An 18,318-nucleotide genomic window follows, 5' to 3' on the forward strand; every position below is an offset into this window, starting at 1 on the left:
GCTTAACCCAGGTGTAAAGCTGCTCTGGAGACCTGTAGAGAAACTGCTCTTGCATACCCCCATCTCCCTGTGAGCACGTTTAACCTACCAGCTGCCTTGGCACCCACACTAAAAGGCTCCTGAAAGGCTGTGAAAAAGCAAAGCCCAAACTGGGATGACAGCTGGAAAAGGGGATGAAATGCCCAAGGGCCAAGACGCAGTAGATAACTGCATGGTGTTTGGGCAGCTCACATATTCAGCCAGGGCAAAGGCAGGTATCGGGGCCATCCTTACCAGCTCACTTTAGTAGTCTCAGCCCCAATCTTTGAGTCAAACTGCATGCAAACCCCCAACCAAAATTCACCAAACCAATCAGCTCCAAACCCCCTCTGCTCCCAGCACAGCATTTTCCACACTTGCACGCTCCGCATATAGCACATCCCTCGCCAGAAACAAGCAGAGACGGAGCCAGAATTTGCACTCTTCCTCTCTGGGGACTGTAACAATCAAAGCACAGCTCCAAATTTGCATTTTGCAACCCTGACTTTTGCAAAACAGTAAATCTGACTGGCAAACTTGAAAAGCCTCCAACTGGTTTCATTGCCTGAAGCTACTCTGCTAGAATATCTGTCCTGGCAACATCACCATCATGTGCCCTTCACCTCTCCAATACTTTAGATGCCAAACTTTGCAGGGCCGAAGCTGGGAGCATGCAATGGTGTTACTCGATAGCCCTTCTTCATGCTAATTTTAGTTGATGGAACTTTTCATGCTTTCAAAAAGGAGTCACTTAATTTATTTTTGAGAAACCTCTTGTACTTATTGGCTACTGTAAATACTCTTTTCCATCTGATGTTTTGAACTTACCTACAGGGCTCTCAAAATCGCAAGAAAACAGCACCCGAAATGATCTCAAAGAAGCGATGACCTGTTAATTTTGTAAACCAAACAGAGTAACACGATGCACCCAACATGCAAGTGATTGCAGATGGAAACAAATTACACATCAGTAAGTACTGAATTTCATCTTTCTTCAGTTAATACTGATTCCCGATTTTTGTGGTAGACTGTTGCTCCATCACTAAGCTGTTTGCTTTGGGAGATGTGCTTGCTCCACCTGCTTTAGACATCTAAGACATCTAAGCAATCCCTCTGTGATTCAGGAGATCCTCCTTGGACACCATAGATCTAGGCTAGATGTCTCTCTTAAAATAAGGGATCAGGCTGGACAACTCGAGACATAGCCAGGGGCTCATCCTCAGGCTATTTACACCTAAATGGACAAGGCAGACAGTGAGGACGAAGCCCGAGCAGCAGGATGGGAGCCAGGACCCGTACCTGGAGCTGCTGTTTGGGGCTGTCCCCAGAGGAGGTGAGCAAGGCAGGAGACCAGCCATGGTGCTCAGAGCAGCCACCCACAGCCTCTCTGCAACCTCGGGGAAGGACTAGCTAGCCAACCAAAACACCTTGCTGCTTTCATGCTTTAAAATGCTTGCTCATATAAATTCCAATAATATTTTCCCCTTACTTTGCTTCAATCTCCCCCCCGTTCTTCCCATCACCCTGAAAAGCCCCAAGCCTATAACACTTTTTTCTATTTATTTGAAGGATGAAGAGTGCATGTCTTTAGCATTGCTAAACCACTATTACTTAGAGTTATTTTGAAGAGATTAAGCACCTTCTGAAATTTATAATCTAAATCAAATTGTTCCACTGCAACCAAAACCCTCAGGGGACCCAAAGCAAAATCACAGGGAAATCAGTTGTGGTCTGTCTCATTATCAGGATCTCTTGTAACAGGTCCATCATTTCTGAAGCAAATGCTAGCTCCAATTGCACTTCTTGTCACTGCCAGATCCATTCCTTACCTGCTTTAAAATACATATATATATATATATATATATATATATATATATAAAACGCAGCATTAGCGAAAGCGTGTTGAGCTGGCGAGAGTTACCACTAGACCAACCTCAGAGCCTTGCTCAGTAGCATATCAGCTGCCACCTCATTATTTATAGCCATCCCGCTCTTTGAGATTGTTTATTTTCCTTCCCTAAGGGGGTGGTGGTGGCAGGAGGGGAAGCTCTGACATTCGGGCCCAGGTGTCTCCAAGTCTGACCTTTCCTTCAAAGAGCAGAAACTGCAGACACATTTCAAGGAAGAAAGTCATTTGGAAACTTTAGACCCTCATGTCCACCACCTCACTAGAGGCCCAGTGCAGAGCTGCAAGCAAGTGTTGAGCAGATCTGTTAATTAGCCAGCTCATGTACATAAGGATGATCATAAAAATGAGCCTATAATCATTTTATACCTGGAAAGAGAACCAGATGAAGTCTAGCCCCCAGTCTCGAGGCAGAACAAGTGCTACATAAAGACACAACATTCAAAACAGACTTGAGTTTTCAATCAGCTACGTTTTCCCCAAGTTTAAACAGTGCTGTTTTATGGCCTGCAGGAAATAGGCATTGCAATGGTCGTGAGCCATGTTTTTCAATCCCATCTCCCATACACTCATGTAGAATCATCTGTTAAAGCTTGTTGGAAAAAAAGCAGCCCTGAAGCCTGCTACAGAAAGACAAGCAGCCCATTTCTGTATTACTGTAGCTCCCAAAGATTCATTTAAGAGTGGATGCTGTACAAAAGGACGTTCCCCTTCTGCATAATGTAAACATACAGGACAGGGAAAGAAGAAATTGGAGAGAAGCAACACCTTGAGGTATGCCTCAAGGTCAGAGCACTGAGAGCCCACATGGGGGTTCAAGCCCCCCTCTTTGGGCACCATTGACCTGCTGAGGTGTTGGTAATTTGGGAGAGCAGAGATACAGGGACCAGGAAAGCATTGCTTTTCTCCACCAGTCCTGCAGCAAGGCACTCTCAATGCCTCAGTTTGTCCTTGTTACACTTAAAGTACAACAGTCCCAGGAGAAGATGAAGCTAAGGTCTTATAATGAGTCTCAGAGATGCCAATGCTGCAAAATAATAAGTTTCATATTGTGAAAAATGAATGTAAGAAAGACAGGGAGTAGTCAGCTACTAAGACCAGGCCAGTAACTGCTGTAGAGAGGCACAGCCTGCTCTCCTTTACTCGGACGAGCAGGATGAGCCCCCAGGAGCACTCTTCACATCCCTAGGAGAGCGGAGGTCCCAGCAACATGCAGAGATGCACAGGAGAGCTGGAAGCAGGCTGGCTTTGCAAAGGTTGCAGCATAACTTCACCACCATGCACAGTGGTTTCTCCACAGCAAATCTGCCTGCAGGAGCTTTTCATTTTAGCAAGACATGAGCAGAAACACTTCACAGATGCCATGTTTCCTTCTGAAGTGAGCAACAAAACCAGCCACAATGCCCTGTGCTTGCTGCTGAGGGGAGAAAGGAGCCTTCATTCCCTCTTGGTATTGCCCAAGATACACACCCAGAGCACCTGGGCTGCAGAATCCCTTTTTTTTTTTTTTGGGGGGGGGGGCGGTGCGCAGCAGGGGGAGGGCATCTTTCACTATTCCGGTAACCCCACTGCCACTCCCCCCATCACATGCACACCACATTACTTTGGGACAAGAAACAGCACATTGTAAAGTTAATTTAATTGTGGGAAAATTGCCCCTGGCAGATACAGATACCTCATAAAGAGCTACACACATCTGCTCCAAGCCAGGTCTTTCCCTTCCTCACCACCACTAGAGTGCTCTGGTCCCCAGACAGTTTCCACATAACCTGCTCATTTCTGTGCTGCAGCCAGAACCTGAATTATGGCAGTTGTTGAAACCACATCTAGGTCCACACGGGCTTTAAGTGGGGAAAATATGCCTGCATATTAACCCTCCTTAGAGAATGAATCTCACACAAGCAGCCTTTGGGGCCTTTTCTGTGCTCTCCAAGCTGGCAGGGCACAGGAAAAGTAACAAGAGACATTTCTGGCCATCCTTTCCACCAGCCAACTACAGAACAGAGTTGAAACAAATTGGTGCAGCCAGTTTGCATGCCAGGGCACAGTAGCATTGTTTTTCACCTCACACCAGGGCATCTCTATACACCCCATTGCTACTGCTCTGGCCTCACTTGAAACTCCCAGCATGGCAAAGAAAGGGCTGAAGGGAGGAAGATGGGGCCAGATGGTGTCTGTGCTCCCCAGTGCTGTCTGAAGAACACAGACTCCTTGAATTCCTACCTCCAGGAGGAGCTGAAGCAGAGGATGGAGAGGGTGAGGGTACCAATAAGCAAAAAGATGACAGCAAGAAGTGATATCTGAAAACTTTCCTGTTCCTAACACTTTAGGAAAGCATAGGTGAGGACAGCACAAACTATTTACTGTCTCTACACCACAGAAGTGTTATTACTTGGAAGATCACCTCTATAAAAAGGTTTTTCATTAGATTGTTCGAGATAGGGCAGTCAGCTCATCAGAGTGCTGGGTTCCTGTACAGAAGCTATATTGACCTCATCTCAGCTGTATAAGCAGGCTATAGAGGATTATTTTAATAGCTGACAGGACCAGTGACTTTGGTTGAAGCCTATGATGCTGCTCAGGTCTATTAGGCGGGGAGCTGAGCTCTCTGCTTCTCCTAGCTGATCACTCCCTAGGAAGTCTTCTGCATGCTGCTCCATCTCTCACCCAAACACCAATCATTCCCATTTTACAGTCAATTACCCCCAATAACAATGAAGAATACAGCAAGATGACAAGGATCTCCTAAATGGGGCAGGCACACAGAAAGCCCCTTTCCTGCATACATCAAGCTCCTTTTCTTCTTCTCGCTCAGCCTGCTTTTTCTCCTCCACTTTCCACTCAAGTGGAGAACTGCAAGGTCTTGGAAAACAGCTTTGCTGCAAGAACTCCTACATCAACAAAATCCTCAGAGTTGCCATTGTTACAACATCTTCCTCAAATTTTATTAAATGCTTACAAAAAAAAAAATCCAGGACACACAGTAAATTTAAGCAGAAAGCAAACTGATGCAGAGAGAAGCTGCCCTCCCTCCAGGACAGCAGAAACAAGTTGCAAAATTATGTTGACACGGGAAGAGGGCAGGAATAAGACTTTAAAGAAGGGATGGGGGACATGCTAACACCATGAAGCATGAAGACGTGGGAGAGCTCAGAAACAGCCCTGGGAGCCAATTTACAGATCTCAGGTCCAAGGCCAGAGTGCCACTCTTAGGGGCGCAGTTTCCCCATGTTCACAGCAAGCCCTGACCTCCCCTAACAACTCATTAGGATGCCTTTTCACTGAGGCAGCTTCCAACATATGAGAAGCAGCCACTTCCCAGATATCCTGTCCACCTCCAGGAGCATAGCAGGCAGGTTATCAACGCACCCACCACCTCTGACATTCAGAAGTGTTTCAGTCACTGGCACTGCAGCCCACAGGTTAGAGAACAAGCAAATCCCTTTCCCAAAGAAGGGAGATAATGCCAGTGATCAGCACTCCTCACCTGGGAAAGGAGACCTTCAACCCATGTTAGACAGTGAGAGGAAGGCAGCAGCTATTTGAAACGAAGCTGCTATTGCCACTGTCAAGATGGAAAAGCGGCAGGAACATTTCGGCATGAGTACGTAACTGTGATTAAAAGGATGATCTGGGAACTAAAGAAAAAAACAGGACTAAGTCGAATGTGATTTGATTTACATAGAGTAGATGGAAGTCTCTCAAAGCAGATATTGTAGAGGGACAGAGGCTGCATTGTAAACAGGGGAAGACTTTACCCACAGCTGGCACCAACAGGGTGACAAGTGGTCCTTGCAGTCTCCTCACACTCAGGATCTGCCTATTGCCCTCCTTTCAAACACTGATTCTTTTACCAGGTTTCTGTTGAGCTCTCTCTCTCCCACCACCCAGCCACCAAGAGCCACAAAAGTAGAAATTCTTCATCATGTAGCAAAAGCCCTGCAGCAGATGCCCCTCTTCCAACAGTTGACAAAGAAGAGAGGGAGAGAGGGAGCAAAGCCACAGCATCCCATCTCCATAGCAGAGCCAGGTAAAAAATAAAAAAGCTAGAGAGTCATGTAGAAGGTTAAAACAGGGATGGGTTTTGCCAGCTGATCTAGTTCCTTTCATCCAACCGGAGGCAGCATGGGGTATTGCTCACACCCCGAGAGGAGTCAGGCTGTACTGAAGGAGACTGACATCAGGCAGGAGGAGAAGAGAAACATCCTTCAATTATCTTCTGTGGAGCAGAGGAAATAGTGGCATTGAGGGTTGCATCCAGCCAGGACCAAGCTCAGCTGCAAGACAAGAAAACAACAAGTTTATGCATACCGTTTGGCCTGCCATGAGCTATACCCTGGGCTGCACAGGGGCAGCATCTTGTCTAGCAATTACAGCTGGTTTTCTCCCACCCATTTCCACAAAGCCCTGTGAATCAGCCCATAAAGCTTCAGCACTGCAGGACAGCCAACCATGCTATGTGCCCATGGCAGACCAGATGCCAAGGGCTGCACGCCCGGCAGACATCACAACTGCCCAGGCAGAGGGAAGGAAGTGCTCCAAGGAGGAGATCAGCAGGTTTCCTTCAAGCCCAAGAAAGCCACTAAAGCATAGAGTATGTTCCTACAGCCTCCGGCAGTCGCAGCTCTCCACTTGGGACCATCTGCAGTGGTATCGGGTTCCTGCAGCTCTCAATCTGCTCCGTGCCTAACAGCTGGTGCAGCTGAGGGACTCCAGCGCACAAATGACTTTTCCATCACATGATAAATGACTCCTCCATGCCGACACTCTCCCCACCATTCCCAGTTTGGAGTTGATTGCAGATGGAGCGGAGTCCAGAAGAACAGCTGGGGTCCAAGAGTGGGTGATCTCCCCTCCACCCACAGGCACTCAACCAGCAGCAGGGAAACTTAACCCTCTGAAAGCCTCTTGACTCCGCTTCTAGCTCAGTTTCCTTCCAGCTTATGACAAACCCACCCAAGTTTCTCAGGCAGTATTTTCCCTGTTGTCCCTGGGTTTTCAGCTCTGGCCTTTCCACTGGCAATAAAGCAAGTCCGTCTGTCCCTTTGCTTTTGCTTCATTACACAGCAAGGGGAAAGATGTTCACAAATCTTGCTTGTTGTGGAGTTTCTCCTGAGCACACAAAGCTCTGAAGGAGACTCAAACAAAGCCAAGCATGACAGGGAAGGCAAATAAATTAAGAGCTGATTTCCTTTTGCTGTCTCTTAGTATCTCTCTGTCTCACTAGTCAAATACACACTCTGGCACAGTCACATGCTGTGGAAGTTACCACCCACAAGGTCTCCAAGACCCACAGCACAGCAGGTTTAAAATCAGATGGTATGCTGAGATAGTAGCAAGAGTGATTTTAAGAACACAGACTATTGTAAGAGACCACAAATCTTGAGGTTATAGGGCACAAAGCAGCCTCTAACATTGGGAACAGAGGGAAAGTTTTTTCCTGGTGCATGCAGATTATATCTAAATTTCCCACTCCAAGAACCCCCATGCCCTCCTCAGTAGCATCTGGTAGGTTGCAGCAAATCCCAGGCAAGATCCTGCTCTGACCCGTGTGGGAAGCTGCATTTTTCTGGGGTGCAGCAGTCCATAAGACAAGGAAAATACTCAAAGAGCTGATCAGTAGTTGAGTTGGGAAGTTCACTGCCCCGCCTCATTAGTATTCCCAGTACAACAAACCTGAAGCAGGTCAACCTTATAATTCTGGTTTACCAGTGCTGCTAGACCACAGCTCATCTTGTAGTGCACACTGTCGATGGGACCACATTAAACAGGAGCAGATGAAATCATTCCACAATCAATCCTAACATCAGATGCATGTACTAGCTCACCTTGCAGCAGATAAAAATCACCCAAGCAATTACCAATTCCTATACAAAAAGAAGCAGAGCAGCGTTGCATAAGAGCAAGTATGCAGCTCTCCAACTGAGGCATTTTGGCTTTCTGACCCAGAAGAATCTAGAATATCCACAGGGCTGGGGAAAAGAGCAGGTATATGATAAAGGAATGGGCTCTCAGCCTTTTTTTGGGCCAGTGCAGACTTGTTTCTAAGGGTAGCTCTTGGAATAGAGCAAGTCCTAATCCCAGCCTTGTGCCTAAGGCATGAACCTGATAAGCCACTGGGAATGCCCAACAGTTGTCACCCTCAGCTGGCACAAATCCCCTCCGAGCCCCTCGCCAAAACAGTGGGAGGTTTCTCATGCCTGCAGCCAAAATAAATTCATCAGTTGGTAGCAGTGTACCATTTGCTAGACACTGCCCAGACCCTGCCCACCACAGCCTCTGCTCTGGAGGACAGGTCATCCACTGTGGTGAGGGCTGGACCTTGAAGGCTTTGTGCCCCCATGCCGCCTCTTCAGTGCTTTCATTTGCTGCTGCCTTTTTTTTTAATTTATTTTTTTTGGGGGGGGAGGGGAAGATCCATCCTTCTTTCCCCCATCCACAATCAGTTTTAGCAGATACACCACCTGCTTGCTCAGTGCAGATCAGCTTCCCAGCCCAGTGCTGACAGCAGCACTGCAAGCCCAAAGACAACACCAGGCACTCAAGTGCAAATAGCTGTTGTGTGCTTTTGAGAGTTTTATTCAGGATAATTTTCCCACACAGTAGGTATCGCACTACACACCCACACTAACCAAAGCACGTTGGGAGCTACCAGGAACCAAGCAGAGCACATGCAATAGTCCCTCATGGGCAACGCTGACATCACCCTACCTCCTCTTCCTCGTTTCAGGATGCTCAGTTGCATCCAGCACCAGGGATTAAGGGGCTCAGTGATTTATGCCTCATTTCATAGCAAAACTCAGCAACTCTGTGCTGAGTGAGAGCCAGGGCAGAGTCAAATTTCTTTTCTGGGGCTGCCAAAGAGTCATGGCAGGGTGCTTGTTGTTCCCCAGCCTTGCCCAGGAAGAGAAAGAGGAGAACTGAGACTAGTTTTATCTTTCCATCCACAACACAGACCCTTAGCTTGACTGCTGGAAATCTGACTGGTGCTCACCAGAAAGGAGATGGTGGTGAGTTAGCAACAGAGAGCAGGAAAAGTAGTCATGCATCCCTCCAGGAGCAGCACAGTGTTGGCCAAAGGGGGTCCAGCTGCAATTGCTATTGGGGGTAAGACCCAACGCAGACCACAACCCATTTCTGTTTCACTGAAGAATGGGTGATACAGGGAGGACAGTGGCAATGCTCCCCAAGGGAAAGAGAAAACTAGGTTTTATCTTGATTTAAGCACAGAAAGAGAAGGTTGCCGCTGTGCTTGACACAAAGAAACACCAGTCAGAGTTAGTGTTGTGACAAAGCACTTTCTCATCAGATAAATGCAGCTTTTAAGTCCTGCGTTTCATGGGGATGTCTTTCTGCCAGCTGAAATCAATCAAGGCCAGCGTTGACTTTGACTCAAATGACACACGTAGTTTATGGCTGTTCTGTTGTACATAACATTCTATCAGAGTATTAATAACTGGAATTTGGAAAGCCATGAAACATTCCTGATTTGTGCCTCTGGAGAATGTTTCAAAGCTTCAAAATTTCAGACCTGCTCTGTTTCTCTTGACATTTCCTTCCAAATCCTGTTAGGACTTGCCAAGACATGAACGTCTGGGGTCTCAAGGAGCTCTCACTGGATTTTGTGCTAACGCCAGGAGCAGGAAGGCTCCAGGTTTGGCAATACATCTTCCCCCCAGTACAACTCTTGCCCTGCCACACCACCCTCAAGACTGGCTGAGGCTACCTTGGGAGACTAAGGAAACCAAGGCTGATGCTATTCTCCCACAATACTGACTCTATACTCATAGCTTTTGGAGAGAGGAAGAGGAAGCCTTATGTCTGAATACCTCGGAGTCTAGTCCAAGGCTAAGCCCATGCCAACTCTAAGCTTTGTGTTTTCTTCCAGGAGATGACAATGCTGATAACAGTATCATCCTCCATCCAGCCTGCTCCCATCCGCCACCACCTTTCTCCCCCTCCCACCCTACCAAAGCCCGGGAAGGATAACCTGCGGCTCCAGCGGCTGCTGAAGAAGGCAGCCAAGAAAAGCACCGTCCTAGCCTCAGAGCAAGCCAAGTCCTTTCGGTCCAGCCTCTCACCTGTGAACGAGGCCAGCCCTGACCTAGAGCACAATGAAAGTTCTCCCCCATCAGAGACCCCTGAAACCACAGCACCCCCCTCCACCAGCCTCCCGACCCGCCTCTCTGTCAAGCCCATCACCCACTGTGTCCCCTCCCCTTTCCGAAAGAGCAAGCCTTTCACGCTGAAGGTCACTGAGCAGAGGCGCATTGCTGAACACCTCAGGCTCACAACCTCCCCAGCTATGCCCATGCTACACAAGCCAGGTGCTCCTGAGACTCCACAGCAGCCTGAAGGCATGGACACCCAGCTTCCCTCTCCAGGCAACCCTTCCATATTTGTTTTCCCCCAGCCTCCTCCTTCCACTACACCCAGTAAAGAAAGGGCACCAGACCTTACCTATGTCACCAAGGTGCACACTTATTTCCACAGTGTCAAGCCACCCAGAGCTAAAACACCCATGTCAAATCAGACCCAAGCAACTATCAGCCATGAAGACAAAACACCTTCTTCCCCAGCTGCTGAAACAAGCCTCTCTGAACCATCTCCAGGGCAGATACCTGCCCCACTCAATGACAGCAAGGCCACGGCTCCCACACTGGAGCCTCCCCTCCTTTCTGCTGGAAAGGCAGAGCCTCCTAAGGAGCCCAAGCCTGCTCCTACTGAAGAGTCCATCAAGGACCCTTCACCCAAGCCCAGCACCTCCGATGCCCATGCCATTAAGCCTACGACCCATGGAAGTGACACAGAAACATCTGGATCAGAGAGAGCTCCTGAATTACCCAAGCAAGATGGCAACATCCTAAAACCATCAACACCCAGCACTCCTTGGAGGCAAGCACACCCAGAGACAGCAACCCCAGCACAAGCTGACAGTACAGGGGCCACCTCCACAGACACCAAGGCAGAACATGTCATTCAACCTCATTTGACCCCCAGCTTACCAAACACCAGCCCTCCCCTCAAAGCTGAGCCAGCACTACCATCAGTGGAAGATGCAAGACCTCCTGGAGCCAATGCTGGTGGCTGGCATCGCCTCAGGAAGCACTTGATGGTGCAGCCAGAAGCACCCAGCTTCCCAGAGCCTGAGCTGGAAAAGCTGGGAGAGGAGGAAGGGAGCAAGGAGAAGGACAGCTCTCAAGAAATCATCAGTCAAGACTGCAGGCTGTTTAAATCAAGGGCCACAAGAATGTGGGATGCTATTTTATACCAGATGACAGTCCACAAAGAGAGGAAGCAGCAAGCAGAAGAGAAGAAGCTGCGGAAGGAAGGCAGCTTCTTTCTTCCCCGCCGCTTACCCATCCTTCTACATAAGCCACGCTTCGACGCCCGGAAACTGAAGGAGCTGGCTGCCAAGCCCATGACAAAGATCACCACCGTGTTCGAGGTGGGCCGCTTTAGACCCAAAGCGGCTGAGGAGCATACCAAGAGCTTTAACAGAACAGCATCAGGATGGTCAGTCAACTGAAGCCAGGCTGCTCCACCAGGCCCACATCTCTGGAGGTTTCTACAAAGCACCAAGCAAGAGAGCACCTATGTCTAGGTTTACTGCCCAACAGAGCCAAGTGTAAGGAAAAAAATAAAATGAAATAAAACCCTTCCAAGCCAGCAGCCTCATGCTGTGGGTTTAAGGGTTACTCTCCATATGTATATAAGCTTAAATGCATAACATACCACATCCACAGGTCATGAGCCAGGAAAACAAACATTCATTTGTTTTAAAAAGAGCCAACAAGCGCTATTTGCAGTAATATGGGAAAGAGGGGAGGCACACAGCAAAGAGGACAAATTGTCTGCAGAGAAAGCACAGTTTAGAGGAGGATGATGGAATATGAATTTATTTTATTGTGTTCATTTAAGACCAAAATAAATCCTAGAAATAAAAGCAGTTGTAGATGAGACAACATGAAGGAATCTGGGTTGCTCCACCTCTCCTCTAGGGATTCTTAGAAACTGAACTCAAAGAGGGTACATATCATCTCTTTAGCTTCTCCACTGAAAGTGCTGTGGAGGACCCTCACACCCATTCGCTGAGAACAAGGTGGAAACTCATCCTTTCATCCAAGGCACAGCATAAGATATCTATCCTGCTCTCACATAGCAGTTCCCCTGCCTAAAACACTGGACATCATCATTTGATGTCCTCCTAGGTCAGTCTACTAAATCAGAAGACTAATGTTGTTGCAGTAATCAAGTTCTGTTATGTATTTTACAGTGCTTTTTTCAGCACAGTTGGGGGTTAGTGTTTTCATGATAACTAGCAAGAGTCTGCTTCAGCATGTGGGTATCCAACTCTGTGTATTTAACAAGGTGCTGTTTTCTGGGGGTTCCTGCTAACCACGTGTAGTCTCAATTTCAGAGGCAACATCATAATAGTTGCATACCTACGGGTGCCTGATGTCCTGAAAAAAGGGTATTTAAAACAAAATCCCCAACTCCGTTCATCCACAGAGACAACTGTGCTTTCCAGCATTACAGTCACCCTTTGCATCTCCATCACCACCAAGCTTATGAGCATGAAAGCTGGAGATCAGATATTTCTGTTTCTCAAGGGACTTTGTCATATGCTGAGATATTCCTACACAGCTAATATAGGATTGCTATGTTTAGTCCAAATAGGAAACTCGATACACAGCTCTTTACATTCTCTTCGTGTGCAGAGGATATGGAGCCGACCAAAATTTCCCCAAGCCAAACTGCGAACAGACTTAGAAACAAAACCAAGAGCCCCTTTTGCCTTTTTGAAGTCTTCCAATTTTGCAATGATGCTATCTGAAGAGCTCAGTTATAATCAAACCATCACTGAAGTTTTCACTTTGCTGGTCTTATCCTCTGTTTTGTAACCCCTTCCCTATTCCAAGGGAAAAAAAAAAAAAAAATGAGAAGGAAGAATAACCCAAGTATCTAAAGTTTGGATCTATCCAATCCCCCAGTTTTCCAGGAAAAAGCTGAAAAGAGGTAGGTTGGAAATACACCAGTAATCACAAGTGGACCCCAGGTAAGCCTTTGCAGGATAATTCAACAAGCTGCAAGAGACAGCTATAGAGAAAGATAGATGCAGCAACACAAAATCAAAGACTGCAGCTTAAAACATGTAGAATGCCTAATGCAGATAATGACCTTACCACACAGCGATAAAACGGCACCTTACTATAGCACAGATAGTCGGATGCCTATGCACAAGAGTTTGCATTCACAAGATCCACAACATTAGTGTGAAGCAGAACAGCCAATATTGATTACACGTGGGAGCTAAGTGAATCTGGCCCGAGAAGATGGTTTCAGAAGCAACTGTGCTTTAATCTGCTTTGTCCTGCAGTGAGGACAACCACCCAGAACAAACCAGCAACTCACACAGGGCAATAAGGAAAGGCTATGTCTTGCATCTGCTGGGCTTCCCACCCATCCACAACCCAGCCCCACTGCACAGGGATGGAAGATGGAGAAACACCAGTGGGGAGAGCAATGCCCACAGTGGGAAGCAGAGGAAGGCAGGTCTGGCTGCATGGTTTAGCCCTTCTGCCCCAAGAGTGAAGGGCAGAGGCATACAGCAAGCATGGCGAGTCCTGCAGAGACAGACCCTTGCAGGAGGGCATTGCAGAGGAGAGAACAGATGCCTGGAGGCAAAAGGAGATTTCCACCAGCGGTTCTGTGTTGGGAACCATTGCAGCATCTCCCAGCTTGATCCGCCATGCTGAGCGAGGGAAGGGAAATGCCACTGGACACAGAGTTTGATCGTTTTTCAATGTCAAACAGCCAGTTTGACAGTCAGGCAGTTGGTAAGAGCCCAGATTGCCACTTACAGAAAATCTCTTGCTCCACAGCCTGTTCAGAGGTACTGCAGCTCAGGAAGGGAGGGGAGGAGAAAAAACTGTACCTGTGCTTAAGCAACTGGAAAGCTGATAAGGTGGTGTTGAGCGAGTGACACGGGGGTGAGCCAGAAGGGTTTGATAGCAAAAAGGCAACCATGAAGGGATCTGACAGTAGGGAAAAAGGATGAACATAGTTCAGGGGGGTGGAGAGGAGCTGGGAAGCAGGGACCTCTCAGCATACAAAGCAGCCAGCTAGAAACCCAAGAACAGAAACAAGCCAAGATCCTCCAAGCTATCACAGTCATTTTGCTATTCACAGTCAAAAACCATTCCTTGTGAATGAACCCATAGGGCAACAGTGCTGTGCAGTAGTTGTTTGGAGTACTGGGTGGATCCTAGGGGACATCCCATGACAGTCACTGGTCTTTCAAGAAAGGATGCTGGAAGAAGATCAAAGCTGAGGGCACTTTCCTTTGAGCTGCTTGCAGAAGCTCAGGTAAGGCAAAAAAAACCTGCTGACAACCTAGCAAAACATGTTTGCTATAAAGAATTGAAGCTCAGTAGGATCCCATCTGGTACATCAAAACAGACTTCAGGAAAAAGAAGAGGACTGATCAAAGAGGAGACCTTAAAATAGGTTTCTAAAAGCCACAGGCAGCAAAGCAAGTTGAAGATACAAGTCCAGTGGACGACTCCTTTTTTACATCTGGAAACATAGCTTTGGGCAGGCTTGGGTTTGTACTACTGCCCATCTCAAAGTGGCATTCAAGAGAGCTTCTCTTCTAAATGGGCACCACAAAAGGAAAAAAAAAAAAAACACAAACAAAAAATATGCTGCACTCAGAAGCCAGGCCCTTGAGGATAAAAAAAAAAAAAAAGGAACACAACCCCCAGAATAATTCAGAAACAAAAGGTGTTTTGTAGCAGACAGAGCTATTTATAAGCTTGGCTATGAAATAAAGGTTCTTTTTTATAGTAGGAAAGAAGAGAATGAGCTTGTTTTCACACCCGACAACTTCCTCTCCTCTCACAGTGCCAGATGCTGCCCGGTTGGATCCAACCAGTTATCACCTCCCTCTACACCATTCCTCTTTATTGCCACAACCCTCTACTATCATCCACTCAAGATAACACCAGGATATCTATTAACATAAACACAATATGAGCATGAGATCCAAAGACCATTTCAAGAGGGCGCAGACAGCAACCCAGCTCTGCCTTCCCCCTTGCTACACAGAGGACAGTCCTTTCTGCTCTGTTGGTCTGCCCAGCACAGCAGATGTTCATGTCCTCCCTACTACAACCCTATTATGGAGTGGTTCCAAGAGGTTACTGAAATGATGAAAAGTTTTTCCCCCAATTAATTCAGTAAATCGGGGAATTAGACCCCAGAAGCATCTTAATTTCAGGAGTACATCAGCCCCCATGCTCAGCCAGAATTACCTCCAGCTATCTACTTCTCCTTGCAACATAAGGGATCATAAGAAAAAACAGCAGATAGGCTGTTCCTTTGAACTAGCAAAGGCAAATGCATCTTAACCCAAACAGCAGTAGCTAAGGGACGTATTCTGCAGATTAAACTAACACAGGTATCCAGCTTCCTAGCAGCATCAGAAAGTCAAAAGACCAAAACAAACCCCCACTGGGCACCCACTCCCTTCCAGCTCAGAAAGTCAGGTGTTTGCCCAGAAGCAAGGCTCCAGCTGTTACCACACAGTACCTTCCAACTCACCCAAAGTGTAGCTGGCAGAAATAACCCCAACATCCCACCAGAACAGTGCCAGGAGTTTGTTACACAGCGCAAGGTCATACCCCACCTACCTCGTTAATGAGTTCTCCAGGCATGCTATTTCTCTGCAGCATCATCTATCAACACCTTCTTGTACTGGCCATGGCCTGTTGCAACAAATTTATACTTTTTGCCAGAAGGAGTGGACTGAACAGGAGAGAAAGAAAGAGCCAGAGTCAGCATTTTTCTCCCTCAAATAGGCAGTCAAGATCAAATAACTGAAGCCAGAGGAGCATGTGGTACAGTTGTCCGTAATCTCAGAGGGCTTGGAGACAGCCTACTCTCTACTCCCTTCTTGCCCCTTCCACATAAAATCTTCGCACAGACTGACCACCACTTTCTATAAGCGTAAGGTAACACAGCAAGCGCAGGATGTGTAATAGGAAAGGGAAGATGCAATGCGAGGCATCGCAAGGGAGGGCTCATCTAAGAGCCCTGGCCCCCCAAGCCGGGGTTGGTTTCACCCATGGCAAGAGCCAGTTTCATTTACCACATACTGGCAGCAGTACTGATGCAGGAACAGACAAGAGGCTTTGATCTTCCTCTCCGAGCCTGGACAGTTCAAGCAGCAGCTACTTGCTGCATTTTAATAGGCATTCCCACAAACGTACCAGTAGGCACAAACCCCCAAGTGTTGATACTGTCTTAGGTTCAGTTCCACTTAATTTTTCATGTTTTCTTTACTCTCAAGATTAAAAAGCATAACAAGAGCAAAGTAACTCATATTTGCAGTTCAATTTTAGCCTAGAAGGCTGGGGCTCCCAACCCATGGCCTGAGAACAACAGGCTATTCATGAGACCCTTCAGTATTACTGGTTCTAAAATGATTTTTGCCCCCATTTTTACTAGCGCTTGAAGCAATAGCAGCTCACCGTTAGGAAGAGCTCTTAGGTATGCAATTGCATTGATAGATACAGGCAGCCCTTGTCCTTACAGAACATCACCATCTTCTCAATACTTCCAACCCAGCTAAGAGCTCTTTTCTTTTTCATAGCAGAGCAAGTGCTTCCATACCTGCACAGATACTAACTCACCTTGATGTTGCTCTCAGGTTTGGGATTGCCCTTCTGTTCCCAAAGGCTTCTTTTACTCACGATGTCTCCAGCCACGATATCCTGAGAAGATGATGTCCTCATTACCCTTCACTGCTAACACTGCTGAACATGCCTTTGTTCACATCCTTTTCAAACCCACACATCTGACCTCCTTTTTTATTTATAATATCACATCGACTGACCTCTGACAGCTGCAGCTAAAACCCATGACTGAAGATTTCTTCCTATTCCCAGTATATCCTATGTTTTCCTCTCTCTCTCACTCTCTTCAACAAGAGCCTGGATGCGAGATCCAAGATGTTTATTTTCTTAAGTTTGTTAACTATTTAAGACATGTTAACATCAAGGCTTTTTTTATGTGGAAGGAATTTTGCTCACATAAACACAGATTTACAACCCATGTGCTACAGAATCAGCCTCGCTCACAATGACCAGAAAGTGAAATTGAGAGCAATACATAATACACTCTGCATTTTCCAATTTTACAAGATTTATCGTCTTGGTACTAGATCCAACTTTGTGCTCAACAACTGGAGCTCAGTCCTAGCCCCTGCAGAAGACATACCCATTTTCCACACTGAATTTATTCCCATTTCAAAGCAGAGCCTCAACCAGCATCACAGAGGCTTTCCTAGCTATACCACCAAGGAACAATTCAGGACCCTAGCACAGATGAAGCAGAGCTCTGAGGTGCAAGGCCTTGTACGCTGACAAAGGAGATTGGATCTCTACTATAGATGCCTTTAGAGCTGGTGGGCACCACCAATGAGCCGTACCAACAGGCTAAGGCAAGCGTAATGCAAGTTGTGCCCAGAGGCCAGCCCCTCTCCCCCGCACGAGCAAGGCAAGTCCTGCGAGTGCCGCACCTTGCAGGGCGAGGACTTCACGGCAGACTGAGCTGCGACCTCTCCAGTCTCCCAGAGGCTTTTTGTGCTGGCCACCATCATGCTCGTGGTGGGAAGGTCGAGAGAGGGCTGTCGGACAGGTTTTGGAGCCTTTGTGGATGTCTGGAAAATAAATGGAGAAAGATCACTGTCAGGGAGAGTGTGCTCCCCCCCGGCCCCCATCATTGAAGGTCCTCAGGGATGAGGGGTTGTAAAAGGAGACTTGTAGGGCCTCACTAGTTCCTGCCAGATACTCCCACCCTTTAAGCAAGGAACATGAAGAGACGAGGATGGGGCAGCTTGCTAAAGAAACCTACTTTGTGCTGTGAAGGGAGATAGAGACAGGAGAAAGGGCTGCTCCCATCTAAGGGGAGATGATTCAGTTGTCACCTCCTAGGTGGTGAGACTAAGAGGCATGGTGGGAGAGCAACGCCTGGCAAAGAGGGCTCCTTGGAGGGAGTGGACAAAGAAACAACACAGTAGCCCACCTCAATAGCCTGTGTGTACTGCTCCAGCCTGTCATCGATCTTCGACACAGGGAGGGAGGGCTGGGTCTTCTTTATGCTGTTACTGGAGAAGCAAGAAGAGGATTAAGAAGAGGCAGAAGGAAAGACTTTGAGGGACACAGGCAGCCTGTCACTCCTGCCCATACCCACAGCAGGACCCTCTGGCATCCTCTGTTTGGAGGAAGGGACCTGCTTTAGCCCAAGGCCCACATTACCCCTAGAGATACCTTTTCTTTATTGAGCGGTTCAGTGACTCGGTTCTGTCCGTGATCTAAAGCGTGAGAGAG

The 18,318-nt window shown here is 47.4% G+C and overlaps 1 protein-coding gene across 1 annotated transcript in view; it reads right to left on the reverse strand.

Moving 5' to 3' along the window:
- Nucleotides 1-4,849: 4,849 nt before the first annotated feature.
- The window catches only part of LSP1 (lymphocyte specific protein 1), a 38,529-nt gene continuing 25,060 nt past the window's right edge, over nt 4,850-18,318 (reverse strand). The window contains exons 6-11 of the mRNA XM_075502337.1: nt 18,259-18,302; nt 18,014-18,095; nt 17,508-17,648; nt 16,621-16,701; nt 15,619-15,733; nt 4,850-6,201 (exon numbers count right to left, since the gene is read on the reverse strand). Coding sequence (XP_075358452.1) covers nt 15,644-15,733; nt 16,621-16,701; nt 17,508-17,648; nt 18,014-18,095; nt 18,259-18,302 — 438 coding nt within the window. The 3' untranslated portion in view covers nt 4,850-6,201; nt 15,619-15,643. The remainder of the gene's footprint in view (nt 6,202-15,618; nt 15,734-16,620; nt 16,702-17,507; nt 17,649-18,013; nt 18,096-18,258; nt 18,303-18,318) is intronic.

The sequence above is a fragment of the Mycteria americana genome, chromosome 5 (assembly GCF_035582795.1).
Source record: "Mycteria americana isolate JAX WOST 10 ecotype Jacksonville Zoo and Gardens chromosome 5, USCA_MyAme_1.0, whole genome shotgun sequence".
Classification (NCBI taxonomy): Eukaryota; Metazoa; Chordata; class Aves; order Ciconiiformes; family Ciconiidae; genus Mycteria; species Mycteria americana.